Here is a 16503-nt window from a genome sequence, read left to right as displayed (position 1 = left end):
CTGTCTGCTGAGCCGTGTATCTAATCCTATCCTGTGTGATACTGCCTGCTGAGCCGTGTATCTAATCCTCTCCTGTGTGATACTGTCTGCTGAGCCGTGTATCTAATCCTCTCCTGTGTGATACTGTCTGCTGAGCCGTGTATCTAATCCTCTCCTGTGTGATACTGTCTGCTGAGCCGTGTATCTAATCCTCTCCTGTGTGATACTGTCTGCTGAGCCGTGTATCTAATCCTCTCCTGTGTGATACTGACTACTGAGCCGTGTATCTAATCCTCTCCTGTGTGATACTGACTACTGAGCCGTGTATCTAATCCTATCCTGTGTGATACTGTCTGCTGAGCTGTGTATCTAATCCTATCCTGTGTGATACTGACTGCTGAGCCGTGTATCTGATCCTCTCCTGTGTGATACTGATTGCTGAGCAGTGTATCTAATCCTATCCTATGTGATACTGTCTGCTGAGCCGTGTATCTAATCCTATCCTGTGTGATACTGACTGCTGAGCTGTGTATCTAATCCCATCCTGTGTGATACTGCTGAGCCGTGTATCTAATCCTCTCCTGTGTGATACTGACTGCTGAGCCGTGTATCTAATCCTATCCTGTGTGATACTGTCTGCTGAGCTGTGTATCTAATCCTCTCCTGTGTGATACTGACTGCTGAGCTGTGTATCTAATCCTATCCTGTGTGATAATGACTGCTGAGCTGTGTATCTAATCCTCTCCTGTGTGATACTGCTGAGCCGTGTATCTAATCCTATCCTGTGTGATACTGTCTGCTGAGCCGTGTATCTAATCCTCTCCTGTGTGATACTGACTACTGAGCCGTGTATCTAATCCTCTCCTGTGTGATACTGACTACTGAGCCGTGTATCTAATCCTATCCTGTGTGATACTGTCTGCTGAGCTGTGTATCTAATCCTATCCTGTGTGATACTGACTGCTGAGCCGTGTATCTGATCCTCTCCTGTGTGATACTGATTGCTGAGCAGTGTATCTAATCCTATCCTGTGTGATACTGTCTGCTGAGCCGTGTATCTAATCCTCTCCTGTGTGATACTGTCTGCTGAGCCGTGTATCTAATCCTATCCTGTGTGATACTGTCTGCTGAGCCGTGTATCTAATCCTCTCCTGTGTGATACTGACTGCTGAGCCGTGTATCTAATCCTCTCCTGTGTGATACTGTCTGCTGAGCCGTGTATCTAATCCTCTCCTGTGTGATACTGACTGCTGAGCCGTGTATCTAATCCTATCCTGTGTGATACTGTCTGCTGAGCTGTGTATCTAATCCTCTCCTGTGTGATACTGTCTGCTGAGCCTTGTATCTAATCCTCTCCTGTGTGATACTGACTGCTGACCCGTGTATCTAATCCTATCCTGTGTGATACTGTCTGCTGAGCCGTGTATCTAATCCTCTCCTGTGTGATATTGTCTGCTGAGCCGTGTATCTAATCCTCTCCTGTGTGATACTGTCTGCTGAGCCGTGTATCTAATCCTATCCTGTGTGATACTGTCTGCTGAGCCGTGTATCTAATCCTCTCCTGTGTGATACTGACTGCTGAGCCGTGTATCTAATCCTCTCCTGTGTGATACTGTCTGCTGAGCCGTGTATCTAATCCTCTCCTGTGTGATACTGTCTGCTGAGCCGTGTATCTAATCCTATCCTGTGTGATACTGTCTGCTGAGCCTTGAGTCTCATGTCTGCAGCCTGTGCCTCTGCGGTTGACACTACAACTCCCAGCAGTCCCATATGCGGGTGATGTCATGTGGCGGTCCCTGTATGTGCGGACCCTGTGGCCCTCGGTGCTGGACCGTTGGGTGCGGAGAGTGGCGGGGTCGTCCTTGGGGGCTGCTCCACCCATAATACAGGCCACGTCTCATATCTCTGACCAGCAGGGGGCGGTGTCCTCAGGTGACTTCTGGTTGCTGGCGTTCTGCGGGTGCCGGCTTTTTGTAGCCAATTAATTCCCTTGGCTTGTGACAGGAGGCGCTACCGAGCGGTGCTGCTGAGCGATGCTTGCTAGCAGTGCTTTTTAGCGGTGCTGTTGAGCTATGCTTCCGAGCGGTTCCTTCGAGCGGTGCTTCCGAGCGGCGCTTCCGAGCGGTGCTGCCGAGCGGTGCTGCTGAGCGGCGCTTCCGAGCGGTGCTGCCGAGCGGTGCCGCGGCGTAGCGCATGAACGTCTCTGCGCCATCATTGGGGTCACCTTACCAGTGGTCGTCATGTATGGGGAACGCTCTGCTCTCACTGCCCACGTCTGATAACCTATATGCCACCTATCGGGGGTCCCCCGCTGCCCCGAACCCTTGAGTGGCTGCATGAAGCTTCATTGATTTTTGCATTTTCCACCTTGCTGACTGTTTCCTTTTTCCTGTATGAATGTGCAGTGTGTGTACGGTGGTCCATGCCACACTAATGCCACTCTCGTGTTCTGTGTCCGCAGGACCCCCGGAGTAAGCACAAGTTCAAGATCCACACGTATGGGAGCCCGACGTTCTGCGACCACTGCGGCTCGCTGCTGTACGGGCTGATCCACCAGGGCATGAAGTGCGAGAGTAAGTGCCTGCAGTATGGCCTGCTGCCTGTAGGGGGCGCCGGTGATACCAAGTGTCACTGCAGGAAACCTTACACTCCAGACTGGTACATTGTAACAAAACCTCAGCAGCAAGTCTTTTATTGTAGACGCCAGCCACGCCTGCACTACACAAATGTCTAACACTAGGGGGAGCTCCCTGTATACAGAGGTACATGATAAGATCCTGTCTGCAGCCACCACTAGGGGGAGCTCCCTGTATACAGAGATACATGATAATATCCTGTCTGCAGCCAGCACTAGGGGGAGCTCCCTGTATACAGAGATACATGATAAGATCCTGTCTGCAGCATCCACTAGGGGGAGCTCCCTGTATACAGAGATACATGATAAGATCCTGTCTGCAGCCAGCACTAGGGGGAGCTCCCTGTATACAGAGATACATGATAAGATCCTGTCTGCAGCCACCACTAGGGGGAGCACCCTGTATACAGAGATACATGATAAGATCCTGCCTGCAGCCACCACTAGGGGGAGCTCCCTATATACAGAGATACATGATAAGATTCTGTCTGCAACCACCACTAGGGGGAGCTCCCTGTATACAGAGATACATGATAAGATTCTGTCTGCAGTCACCACTAGGGGGAGCTCCCTGTATACAGAGATACATGATAAGATTCTGTCTGCAGCCACCACTAGGGGGAGCTCCCTGTATACAGAGATACATGATAAGATTCTGTCTGCAGTCACCACTAGGGGGAGCTCCCTGTATACAGAGATACATGATAAGATTCTGTCTGCAGCTACCACTAGGGGAAGCTCCCTGTATACAGAGATACATGATAAGATCCTGTCTGCAGCCTCCACTAGGGGGAGCTCCCTGTATACAGAGATACATGATAAGATTGTGTCTGCAGCCACCACTAGGGGGCGCTTCCTGTAAACAGAGATACATGATAAGATCCTGTCTGCAGCCACCACTAGGGGGAGCTCCCTGTATACAGAGATACATGATAAGATCCTGTCTGCAGCCACCACTAGGGGAAGCTCCCTGTATAAAGAGATACATGATAAGATCCTGTCTGCAGTCACCACTAGGGGGAGCTCCCTGTATAAAGAGATACATGATAAGATCCTGTCTGCAGCCACCACTAGGGGGAGCTCCCTGTATAAAGAGATACATGATAAGATCCTGTCTGCAGCCACCACTAGGGGGAGCTCCCTGTATAAAGAGATACATGATAAGATCCTGTCTGCAGCCACCACTAGGGAGAGCACCCTGTATACAGAGATACATGATAAGATCCTGTCTGCAGCCACCACTAGGGGGAGCTCCCTGTATACAGAGATACATGATAAGATCCAGTCTGCAGCCACCACTAGGGGGAGCTCCCTGTATACAGAGATACATGATAAGATCCTGTCTGCAGTCACCACTAGAGGGAGTTCCCTGTATACAGAGATACTTGATAAGACCCTGTCTGCAGCCACCACTAGAGGGAGCTCCCTATATACAGAGATACATGATAAGATTCTGTCTGCAGCCACCACTAGGGGGATCTCCCTGTATACAGAGATACATGATAAGATCCTGTCTGCAGCCACCACTAGGGGGAGCTCCCTGTATACAGAGATACATGATAAGATTCTGTCTGCAGCCACCACTAGGGGGAGCTCCCTGTATACAGAGATACATGATAAGATCCTGTCTGCAGCCACCACTAGGGGGAGCTCCCTGTATACAGAGATACATGATAAGATCCTGTCTGCAGTCACCACTAGGGGGAGCTCCCTGTATACAGAGATACATGATAAGATTCTGTCTGCAGCCACCACTAGAGGGAGCTCCCTGTATACAGAGATACATGATAAGATCCTGTCTGCAGCCACCACTAGGGGGAGCTCCCTGTATACAGAGATACATGATAAGATTCTGTCTGCAGTCACCACTAGGGGGAGCTCCCTGTATACAGAGATACATGATAAGATTCTGTCTGCAGCCACCACTAGGGGGAGCTCCCTGTATACAGAGATACATGATAAGATTCTGTCTGCAGTCACCACTAGGGGGAGCTCCCTGTATACAGAGATACATGATAAGATTCTGTCTGCATCTACCACTAGGGGAAGCTCCCTGTATACAGAGATACATGATAAGATCATGTCTGCAGCCTCCACTAGGGGGAGCTCCCTGTATATAGAGATACATGATAAGATTCTGTCTGCAGCCACCACTAGGGGGAGCTCCCTGTATACAGAGATACATGATAAGATCCTGTCTGCAGCCACCACTAGGGAGAGCACCCTGTATACAGAGATATATGATAAGATTCTGTCTGCAGCCACCACTAGGGGGAGCTCCCTGTATACAGAGATACATGATAGGTTTCTGTCTGCAGCCACCACTAGGGGGAGCTCCCTGTATACAGAGATACATGATAAGATTCTGTCTGCAGTCACCACTAGGGGGAGCACCCTGTATACAGAGATACATGATAAGATCCTGTCTGCAGCCACCACTAGGGGAAGCTCCCTGTATAAAGAGATACATGATAAGATCCTGTCTGCAGCCACCACTAGGGGGAGCTCCCTGTATAAAGAGATACATGATAAGATCCTGTCTGCAGCCACCACTAGGGAGAGCACCCTGTATACAGAGATACATGATAAGATCCTGTCTGCAGCCAGCACTAGGGGGAGCTCCCTGTATAAAGAGATACATGATAAGATCCTGTCTGCAGCCACCACTAGGGGAAGCTCCCTGTATAAAGAGATACATGATAAGATCCTGTCTGCAGCCACCACTAGAGGGAGTTCCCTGTATACAGAGATACATGATAAGACCCTGTCTGCAGCCACCACTAGGGGGAGCTCCCTGTATACAGAGATACATGATAAGATCCTGTCTGCAGTCACCACTAGGGGGAGCTCCCAGTATACAGAGATACATGATAAGATCCTGTCTGCAGCCACCACTAGGGGGATCTCCCTGTATACAGAGATACATGATAAGATCCTGTCTGCAGCCACCACTAGGGGGAGCTCCCTGTATACAGAGATACATGATAAGATCCAGTCTGCAGCCACCACTAGGGGGAGTTCCCAGTATACAGAGATACATGATAAGACCCTGTCTGCAGCCACCACTAGGGGGAGCTCCCTGTATACAGAGATACATGATAAGATCCAGTCTGCAGCCACCACTAGGAGGAGCTCCCTGTATACAGAGATACATGATAAGATCCAGTCTGCAGCCACCACTAGGAGGAGCTCCCTGTATACAGAGATACATGATAAGATTCTGTCTGCAGCCACCACTAGAGGGATCTCCCTGTATACAGATATACATGATAAGATCCTGTCTGCAGTCACCACTAGGGGGAGCTCCCTGTATACAGAGATACATGATAAGATTCTGTCTGCAGCCACCACTAGAGGGAGCTCCCTGTATACAGAGATACATGATAAGATTCTGTCTGCAGCCACCACTAGAGGGAGCTCCCTGTATACAGAGATACATGATAAGATCCTGTCTGCAGCCACCACTAGGGGGAGCTCCCTGTATACAGAGATACATGATAAGATTCTGTCTGCAGCCACCACTAGGGGGAGCTCCCTGTATACAGAGATACATGATAAGATCCTGTCTGCAGCCACCACTAGGGGGAGCTCCCTGTATACAGAGATACATGATAAGATCCTGTCTGCAGTCACCACTAGGGGGAGCTCCCTGTATGCAGAGAAACATGATAAGATCCTGTCTGCAGTCACCACTAGGGGGAGCTCCCTGTATACAGAGAAACATGATAAGATCCTGTCTGCAGTCACCACTAGGAGGAGCTCCCTGTATACAGAGATACATGATAAGATCCTGTCTGCAGTCACCACTAGGGGGAGCTCCCTGTATGCAGAGATACATGATAAGATTCGGTCTGCAGCCACCACTAGGGGGAGCTCCCTGTATACAGAGATACATGATAAGATTCTGTCTGCAGCCACCACTAGGGGGAGCTCCCTGTATACAGAGATACATGATAAGATCCTGTCTGCCGCCCCCACTAGGGGAAGCTCCCTGTATACAGAGATACATGATAAGATCCTGTCTGCAGTCACCACTAGGGGGAGCTCCCTGTATACAGAGATACATGATAAGATCCTGTCTGCCGCCCCCACTAGGGGGAGCTCCCTGTATACAGAGATACATGATAAGATCCTGTCTGCAGTCACCACTAGGGGGAGTTCCCTGTATACAGAGACACATGATAAGATCCTGTCTGCAGTCCCCACTAGGGGGAGCTCCCTGTATACAAAGATACATGATAAGATCCTGTCTGCAGTCACCACTAGGGGGAGCTCCCTGTATACAGAGATACATGATAAGATCCTGTCTGCAGCCAGCACTAGGGGGAGCGCCCTGTATACAGAGATACATGATAAGATTCTGTCTGCAGCATCCACTAGGGGGAGCTCCCTGTATACAGAGATACATGATAAGATTCTGTCTGCAGCATCCACTAGGGGGAGCTCCCTGTATACAAAGATACATGATAAGATCCTGTCTGCAGCCAGCACTAGGGGGAGCTCCCTGCATACAGAGATACATGATAAGATCCTGTCTGCAGCCAGCACTAGGGGGAGCTCCCTGCATACAGAGATACATGATAAGATCCTGTCTGCAGTCACCACTAGGGGGAGCTCCCTGTATACAGAGATACATGATAAGATCCTGTCTGCAGCCAGCACTAGGGGGAGCTCCCTGTATACAGAGATACATGATAAGATCCTGCCTGCAGCCACCACTAGGGGGAGCTCCCTATATACAGAGATACATGATAAGATTCTGTCTGCAACCACCACTAGGGGGAGCTCCCTGTATACAGAGATACATGATAAGATTCTGTCTGCAGTCACCACTAGGGGTAGCTCCCTGTATACAGAGATACATGATAAGATTCTGTCTGCAGCCACCACTAGGGGGAGCTCCCTGTATACAGAGATACATGATAAGATTCTGTCTGCAGTCACCACTAGGGGGAGCTCCCTGTATACAGAGATACATGATAAGATTCTGTCTGCAGCTACCACTAGGGGAAGCTCCCTGTATACAGAGATACATGATAAGATCCTGTCTGCAGCCTCCACTAGGGGGAGCTCCCTGTATACAGAGATACATGATAAGATTCTGTCTGCAGCCACCACTAGGGGGAGCTCCCTGTATACAGAGATACATGATAAGATCCTGTCTGCAGCCACCACTAGGGAGAGCACCCTGTATACAGAGATATATGATAAGATTCTGTCTGCAGCCACCACTAGGGGGAGCTCCCTGTATACAGAGATACATGATAGGTTTCTGTCTGCAGCCACCACTAGGGGGAGCTCCCTGTATACAGAGATACATGATAAGATTCTGTCTGCAGTCACCACTAGGGGGAGCACCCTGTATACAGAGATACATGATAAGATCCTGTCTGCAGCCACCACTAGGGGGAGCTCCCTGTATAAAGAGATACATGATAAGATCCTGTCTGCAGCCACCACTAGGGGGAGCTCCCTGTATAAAGAGATACATGATAAGATCCTGTCTGCAGCCACCACTAGGGAGAGCACCCTGTATACAGAGATACATGATAAGATCCTGTCTGCAGCCAGCACTAGGGGGAGCTCCCTGTATAAAGAGATACATGATAAGATCCTGTCTGCAGCCACCACTAGGGGAAGCTCCCTGTATACAGAGATACATGATAAGATCCTGTCTGCAGTCACCACTAGGGGGAGCTCCCTGTATACAGAGATACATGATAAGATCCTGTCTGCAGCCCCCACTAGGGGGAGCTCCTGTATACAGAGATACATGATAAGATCCTGTCTGCAGTCACCACTAGGGGGATCGCCCTGTATACAGAGATACATGATAAGATCCTGTCTGCAGCCACCACTAGGGGGAGCTCCCTGTATACAGAGATACATGATAAGATTCTGTCTGCAGTCACCACTAGGGGGAGCTCCCTGTATACAGAGATACATGATAAGATCCTGTCTGCAGCCACCACTAGGGGGAGCTCCCTGTATACAGAGATAAATGATAAGATCCAGTCTGCAGCCACCACTAGAGGGAGTTCCCTGTATACAGAGATACATGATAAGACCCTGTCTGCAGCCACCACTAGGGGGAGCTCCCTGTATACAGAGATACATGATAAGATCCTGTCTGCAGTCACCACTTGGGGGAGCTCCCAGTATACAGAGATACATGATAAGATCCTGTCTGCAGCCACCACTAGGGGGATCTCCCTGTATACAGAGATACATGATAAGATCCTGTCTGCAGCCACCACTAGGGGGAGCTCCCTGTATACAGAGATACATGATAAGATCCTGTCTGCAGTCACCACTAGGGGGAGCTCCCTGTATACAGAGATACATGATAAGATCCTGTCTGCCGCCCCCACTAGGGGGAGCTCCCTGTATACAGAGATACATGATAAGATCCTGTCTGCCGCCCCCACTAGGGGGAGCTCCCTGTATACAGAGATACATGATAAGATCCTGTCTGCAGCCACCACTAGGGGGAGCTCCCTGTATACAGAGATACATGATAAGATCCTGTCTGCAGCCACCACTAGGGGAAGCTCCCTGTATACAAAGATACATGATAAGATCCTGTCTGCAGTCACCACTAGGGGGAGCTCCCTGTATACAGAGATACATGATAAGATTCTGTCTGCAGCCACCACTAGGGGGAGCTCCCTGTATACAGATATGCTGGGTGCTGCGGGCTGTTACTGATTCCGGGTCTCGTGTTCCCCGCAGCGTGTGACATGAATGTACATAAAGTCTGCGTGGTGAATGTGCCCAGCCTGTGTGGAATGGACCATACCGAAAAGAGGGGGAGGATCCTGCTGAAGGCCGAGGTGGTCGGAGAAAACCTGAATGTCTTAGGTGAGAGGCTGCTGCTCTGTCAGTGGCTCCCCCGGCCTCCTCTCCGCGCTCCCCCGGCCTCCTCTCCGCGCTCCCCCGGCCTCCTCTCCGCGCTCCCCCGGCCTCTTCTCCGCGCTCCCCCGGCCTCTTCTCCGCGCTCCCCCGGCCTCTTCTCCGCGCTCCCCCGGCCTCTTCTCCGCGCTCCCCCGGCCTCTTCTCCGCGCTCCCCCGGCCTCCTCTCCGCGCTCCCCCGGCCTCTTCTCCGCGCTCCCCCGGCCTCCTCTTCTCTCTCCCCCGGCCTCCTCTACTCTCTCCCCCGGCCTCCTCTCCGTGCTCCCCCGGCCTCCTCTCCGCGCTCCCCCGGCCTCCTCTCCGCGCTCCCCCGGCCTCCTCTCCGCACTCCCCCTGCTAATTCTCCTCGCTCCCCCGGCCTCTTCTCCTCGCTCCCCCGGCCTCTTCTCCTCGCTCCCCCGGCCTCTTCTCCTCTCTCCCCCGGCCTCTTCTCCTCTCTCCCCCGGCCTCTTCTCCTCTCTCCCCCGGCCTCTTCTCCTCTCTCCCCCGGCCTCTTCTCCTCTCTCCCCCGGCCTCTTCTCCTCTCTCCCCCGGCCTCTTCTCCTCGCTTCCCCGGCCTCTTCTCCGCGCTCCCCCGGCCTCTTCTCCGCGCTCCCCCGGCCTCTTCTCCGCGCTCCCCCGGCCTCTTCTCCGCGCTCCCCCGGCCTCTTCTCCTCTCTCCCCCGGCCTCTTCTCCTCTCTCCCCCGGCCTCTTCTCCTCTCTCCCCCGGCCTCTTCTCCTCTCTCCCCCGGCCTCTTCTCCTCTCTCCCCCGGCCTCTTCTCATCTCTCCCCCGGCCTCTTCTCCTCTCTCCCCCGGCCTCTTCTCCGCGCTCCCCCGGCCTCTTCTCCGCGCTCCCCCGGCCTCTTCTCCGCGCTCCCCCGGCCTCTTCTCCGCGCTCCCCCGGCCTCTTCTCCGCGCTCCCCCGGCCTCTTCTCCGCGCTCCCCCGGCCTCTTCTCCGCGCTCCCCCGGCCTCTTCTCCGCGCTCCCCCGGCCTCTTCTCCTCTCTCCCCCGGCCTCTTCTCCTCTCTCCCCCGGCCTCTTCTCCTCGCTCCCCCGGCCTCTTCTCCTCGCTCCCCCGGCCTCTTCTCCTCGCTCCCCCGGCCTCTTCTCCTCGCTCCCCCGGCCTCTTCTCCTCGCTCCCCCGGCCTCTTCTCCTCGCTCCCCCGGCCTCCTCTCCTCTCTCCCCCGGCCTCGCCATGCTAATGTAATCTCTGCAGGACTGGTATATGGTAATCCTCAGACACGTCCTGTATAATGAGCCACCTCGCTGTGATGATATTAGCGGCCTCCGGGGGGTGCTATCAGACGGAGGCCGCGGGGGGTGACTGCTGATTTCCATCTGCCCTGGCGTTCTCATGGCCTCCTGCAGTTCACAACATCCTCTACTCTGTGACTAACACTCTGCAGCCCCCATAATTGTATGCCACTGTCACTCACATCCCGACCACCGGAGGAGCTCTTCTAATGAGTCAGTGGGCTAAGGACAGAAGGACCCTGAGGGAGGAGGTGGACAGAGGAGCCTGCGGGAGGAGGTGGACAGAGGAGACTGGAGGGAGGAGGTGGACAGAGGAGCCTGCGGGAGGAGGTGGACAGAGAAGCCTGCGGGAGGAGGTGGACAGAGAAGCCTGCGGGAGGAGGAGGACAGAGGAGCCTGCGGGAGGAGGTGGACAGAGGAGCCTGGAGGGAGGAGGTGGACAGAGGAGCCTGCGGGAGGAGGTGGACAGAGGAGCCTGGAGGGAGGAGGTGGACAGAGGAGCCTGCGGGAGGAGGTGGACAGAGGAGCCTGCGGGAGGAGGTGGACAGAGGAGCCTGCGGGAGGAGGTGGACACAGTAGACTGGAGGGAGGAGGTGGAAAGAGGAGCCTACGGGAGGAGGTGGACTGAGGAGCCTGAGGAAGGAGGTGGACTGAGGAGCCTGAGGGAGGAGGTGGACAGAGGAGCCTGCGGGAGGAGGTGGACAGAGGAGCCTGGAGGGAGGAGGTGGACAGAGGAGCCTGGAGGGAGGAGGTGGACAGAGGAGCCTGGAGGGAGGAGGTGGACAGAGGAGCCTGGAGGGAGGAGGTGGACAGAGGAGCCTGGAGGGAGGAGGTGGACAGAGGAGCCTGGAGGGAGGAGGTGGACAGAGGAGCCTGGAGGGAGGAGGTGGACAGAGGAGCCTGGAGGGAGGAGGTGGACAGAGGAGCCTGGAGGGAGGAGGTGGACAGAGGAGCCTGGAGGGAGGAGGTGGACAGAGGAGCCTGGAGGGAGGAGGTGGACAGAGGAGCCTGGAGGGAGGAGGTGGACAGAGGAGCCTGGAGGGAGGAGGTGGACAGAGGAGCCTGGAGGGAGGAGGTGGACAGAGGAGCCTGGAGGGAGGAGGTGGACAGAGGAGCCTGGAGGGAGGAGGTGGACAGAGGAGCCTGGAGGGAGGAGGTGGACAGAGGAGCCTGGAGGGAGGAGGTGGACAGAGGAGCCTGGAGGGAGGAGGTGGACAGAGGAGCCTGGAGGGAGGAGGTGGACTGAGGAGCCTGGAGGGAGGAAGTGAACAGAGGAGTCTGCGGGAGGAGGTGGACAGAGGAGCCTGGAGGGAGGAGGTGGACAGAGGAGCCTGCGGGAGGAGGTGGACAGAGGAGTTTGTGGGAGGAGGAGGACATAGGAGCCTGGAGGGAGGAGGTGGACAGAGGAGCCTGCGGGAGGAGGTGGACAGAGGAGACTGGAGGGAGGAGGTGGACAGAGGAGCCTGCGGGAGGAGGTGGACAGAGGAGTCTGCGGGAGGAGGAGGACAGAGGAGCCTACGGGAGGAGGTGGACAGAGGAGCCTGCGGGAGGAGGAGGTGGACAGAGGAGATTGGAGGGAGGAGGTGGACAGAGGAGACTGGAGGGAGGAGGTGGACAGAGGAGACTGGAGGGAGGAGGTGGACAGAGGAGACTGGAGGGAGGAGGTGGACAGAGGAGACTGGAGGGAGGAGGTGGACAGAGGAGACTGGAGGGAGGAGGTGGACAGAGGAGCCTGAGGGAGGAGGTGGACAGAGGAGCCTGGAGGGAGGAGGTGGACAGAGGAGCCTGCGGGAGGAGGTGGACAGAGGAGTCTGCGGGAGGAGGAGGACAGAGGAGCCTACGGGAGGAGGTGGACAGAGGAGACTGGAGGTAGGAGGTGGACAGAGGAGACTGGAGGGAGGAGGTGGACAGAGGAGCCTGCGGGAGGAGGTGGACAGAGGAGACTGGAGGGAGGAGGTGGACAGAGGAGCCTGGAGGGAGGAGGTGGACAGAGGAGCCTGCGGGAGGAGGAGGTGGACAGAGGAGCCTGGAGGGAGGAGGTGGACAGAGGAGCCTGGAGGGAGGAGGTGGACAGAGGAGCCTGGAGGGAGGAGGTGGACAGAGGAGCCTGGAGGGAGGAGGTGGACAGAGGAGCCTGGAGGGAGGAGGTGGACAGAGGAGCCTGGAGGGAGGAGGTGGACAGAGGAGCCTGGAGGGAGGAGGTGGACTGAGGAGCCTGGAGGGAGGAAGTGAACAGAGGAGTCTGCGGGAGGAGGTGGACAGAGGAGCCTGGAGGGAGGAGGTGGACAGAGGAGCCTGCGGGAGGAGGTGGACAGAGGAGTTTGTGGGAGGAGGAGGACATAGGAGCCTGGAGGGAGGAGGTGGACAGAGGAGCCTGCGGGAGGAGGTGGACAGAGGAGACTGGAGGGAGGAGGTGGACAGAGGAGTCTGCGGGAGGAGGAGGACAGAGGAGCCTACGGGAGGAGGTGGACAGAGGAGCCTGCGGGAGGAGGAGGTGGACAGAGGAGATTGGAGGGAGGAGGTGGACAGAGGAGACTGGAGGGAGGAGGTGGACAGAGGAGACTGGAGGGAGGAGGTGGACAGAGGAGACTGGAGGGAGGAGGTGGACAGAGGAGACTGGAGGGAGGAGGTGGACAGAGGAGCCTGAGGGAGGAGGTGGACAGAGGAGCCTGGAGGGAGGAGGTGGACAGAGGAGCCTGCGGGAGGAGGTGGACAGAGGAGTCTGCGGGAGGAGGAGGACAGAGGAGCCTACGGGAGGAGGTGGACAGAGGAGACTGGAGGTAGGAGGTGGACAGAGGAGACTGGAGGGAGGAGGTGGACAGAGGAGCCTGCGGGAGGAGGTGGACAGAGGAGACTGGAGGGAGGAGGTGGACAGAGGAGCCTGGAGGGAGGAGGTGGACAGAGGAGCCTGCGGGAGGAGGAGGTGGACAGAGGAGCCTGGAGGGAGGAGGTGGACAGAGGAGCCTGGAGGGAGGAGGTGGACAGAGGAGACTGGAGGGAGGAGGTGGACAGAGGAGCCTGCGGGAGGAGGTGGACAGAGGAGCCTGCGGTAGGAGGTGGACAGAGGAGCCTGCGGTAGGAGGTGGACAGAGTAGACTGGAGGGAGGAGGTGGACAGAGGAGCCTGCGGGAGGAGGTGGACAGAGGAGCCTGGAGGGAGGAGGTGGAAAGAGGAGCCTGCGGGAGGAGGTGGGCAGAGGAGCCTGTGGGAGGAGGTGGGCAGAGGAGCCTGGAGGGAGGAGGTGGACAGAGGAGCCTGCGGGAGGAGGTGGACAGAGGAGACTGGAGGGAGGAGGTGGTGGACAGAGGAGCCTGGAGGGAGGAGGTGGACAGAGGAGCCTGCGGGAGGAGGTGGACAGAGGAGCCTGCGGGAGGAGGTGGACAGAGGAGCCTGGAGGGAGGAGGTGGACAGAGGAGCCTGGAGGGAGGAGGTGGACAGAGGAGCCTGCGGGAGGAGGTGGAAAGAGGAGCCTGGAGGGAGGAGGTGGACAGAGGAGCCTGCGGGAGGAGGTGGAAAGAGGAGCCTAGAGGGAGGAGGTGGACAGAGGAGCCTGGAGGGAGGAGGTGGACAGAGGAGCCTGGAGGGAGGAGGTGGACAGAGGAGCCTGGAGGGAGGAGGTGGACAGAGGAGCCTGCGGGAGGAGGTGGAAAGAGGAGCCTGGAGGGAGGAGGTGGAAAGAGGAGCCTGGAGGGAGGAGGTGGACAGAGGAGCCTGGAGGGAGGAGGTGGACAGAGGAGCCTGCGGGAGGAGGTGGACAGAGGAGCCTGCGGGAGGAGGTGGAAAGAGGAGCCTGCGGTAGGAGGTGGACAGAGGAGCCTGCGGTAGGAGGTGGACAGAGGAGCCTGCGGTAGGAGGTGGACAGAGGAGCCTGCGGGAGGAGGTGGACAGAGGAGACTGGAGGGAGGAGGTGGACAGAGGAGACTGGAGGGAGGAGGTGGACAGAGGAGCCTGCGGGAGGAGGTGGACAGAGAAGCCTGCGGGAGGAGGAGGACAGAGGAGCCTGCGGGAGGAGGTGGACAGAGGAGCCTGCGGGAGGAGGTGGACAGAGGAGCCTGGAGGGAGGAGGTGGACAGAGGAGCCTGCGGGAGGAGGAGGACAGAGGAGCCTAGAGGGAGGAGGTGGACAGAGGAGCCTGGAGGGAGGAGGTGGACAGAGGAGCCTGGAGGGAGGAGGTGGACAGAGGAGCCTGGAGGGAGGAGGTGGACAGAGGAGCCTGGAGGGAGGAGGTGGACAGAGGAGCCTGGAGGGAGGAGGTGGACAGAGGAGCCTGGAGGGAGGAGGTGGACAGAGGAGCCTGGAGGGAGGAGGTGGACAGAGGAGCCTGGAGGGAGGAGGTGGACAGAGGAGCCTGGAGGGAGGAGGTGGACAGAGGAGCCTGGAGGGAGGAGGTGGACAGAGGAGCCTGGAGGGAGGAGGTGGACAGAGGAGCCTGGAGGGAGGAGGTGGACAGAGGAGCCTGGAGGGAGGAGGTGGACAGAGGAGCCTGGAGGGAGGAGGTGGACAGAGGAGCCTGGAGGGAGGAGGTGGACAGAGGAGCCTGGAGGGAGGAGGTGGACAGAGGAGCCTGGAGGGAGGAGGTGGACAGAGGAGCCTGGAGGGAGGAGGTGGACAGAGGAGCCTGGAGGGAGGAGGTGGACAGAGGAGCCTGGAGGGAGGAGGTGGACAGAGGAGCCTGGAGGGAGGAGGTGGACAGAGGAGCCTGGAGGGAGGAGGTGGACAGAGGAGCCTGGAGGGAGGAGGTGGACAGAGGAGCCTGGAGGGAGGAGGTGGACAGAGGAGCCTGGAGGGAGGAGGTGGACAGAGGAGCCTGGAGGGAGGAGGTGGACAGAGGAGCCTGGAGGGAGGAGGTGGACAGAGGAGCCTGGAGGGAGGAGGTGGGCAGAGGAGCCTGGAGGGAGGAGGAGGTGGACAGAGGAGCCTGCGGGAGGAGGAGGTGGACAGAGGAGCCTGCGGGAGGAGGAGATGGACAGAGGAGCCTGCGGGAGGAGGAGATGGACAGAGGAGCCTGCGGGAGGAGGAGATGGACAGAGGAGCCTGCGGGAGGAGGAGATGGACAGAGGAGCCTGCGGGAGGAGGTGGACAGAGGAGACTGGAGGGAGGAGGTGGACAGAGGAGCCTGCTGGAGGAGGTGGACAGAGAAGCCTGGAGGGAGGAGGTGGACAGAGGAGCCTGGAGGGAGGAGGTGGACAGAGGAGCCTGGAGGGAGGAGGTGGACAGAGGAGCTGGAGGGAGGAGGTGGACAGAGGAGCCTGCGGGAGGAGGAGGTGGACAGAGGAGCCTGCGGGAGGAGGAGGTGGACAGAGGAGACTGGAGGGAGGAGGTGGACAGAGGAGTCTGCGGGAGGAGGAGGACAGAGGAGACTGGAGGGAGGAGGTGGACAGAGGAGACTGGAGGGAGGAGGTGGACAGAGGAGACTGGAGGGAGGAGGTGGACAGAGGAGCCTGGAGGGAGGAGGTGGACAGAGGAGCCTGCGGGAGGAGGTGGACAGAGGGGTTTGGAGCCATGATTGCTCGCTTATGTAGGTGGGGTTGATTTTTTGTCTCGGTGGTTGATCCCTGAACTGGCCTCCAGGGGAGCTCTCCTACAGATGTGTTACTTGTCTCTTCTACATTCGGTCTGTGCAGTGTCGCCCTTCGTCCTCTGGGGGAGCTATTCTGTAATAATGATTCACATCTGATGGGACTTTTGGGGTCTGCTGGATCCGGGTCTTTCTTATCTCCGTGTTTTATGTCCCATCAT

At 56.8% G+C, this 16503-nt stretch overlaps 1 protein-coding gene across 1 annotated transcript in view; it reads left to right on the top strand.

The window, feature by feature from the left end:
• Positions 1-16503, top strand: part of LOC141176442 (protein kinase C alpha type-like) — a 169397-nt gene that overhangs the window by 126402 nt on the left and 26492 nt on the right. Inside the window, exons 3-4 of the mRNA XM_073660421.1 lie at positions 2441-2552; positions 9347-9475. Coding sequence (XP_073516522.1) covers positions 2441-2552; positions 9347-9475 — 241 coding nt within the window. The remainder of the gene's footprint in view (positions 1-2440; positions 2553-9346; positions 9476-16503) is intronic.

The sequence above is a fragment of the Phyllobates terribilis genome, unplaced genomic scaffold, assembly GCF_046119375.1.
Source record: "Phyllobates terribilis strain yellow unplaced genomic scaffold, ASM4611937v1 Scaffold_25__1_contigs__length_18738178, whole genome shotgun sequence".
Classification (NCBI taxonomy): domain Eukaryota; kingdom Metazoa; phylum Chordata; class Amphibia; order Anura; family Dendrobatidae; genus Phyllobates; species Phyllobates terribilis.
Note: the sequence above shows the minus strand (reverse complement) of the source record. Positions and strands in the feature narration are given on the sequence as shown.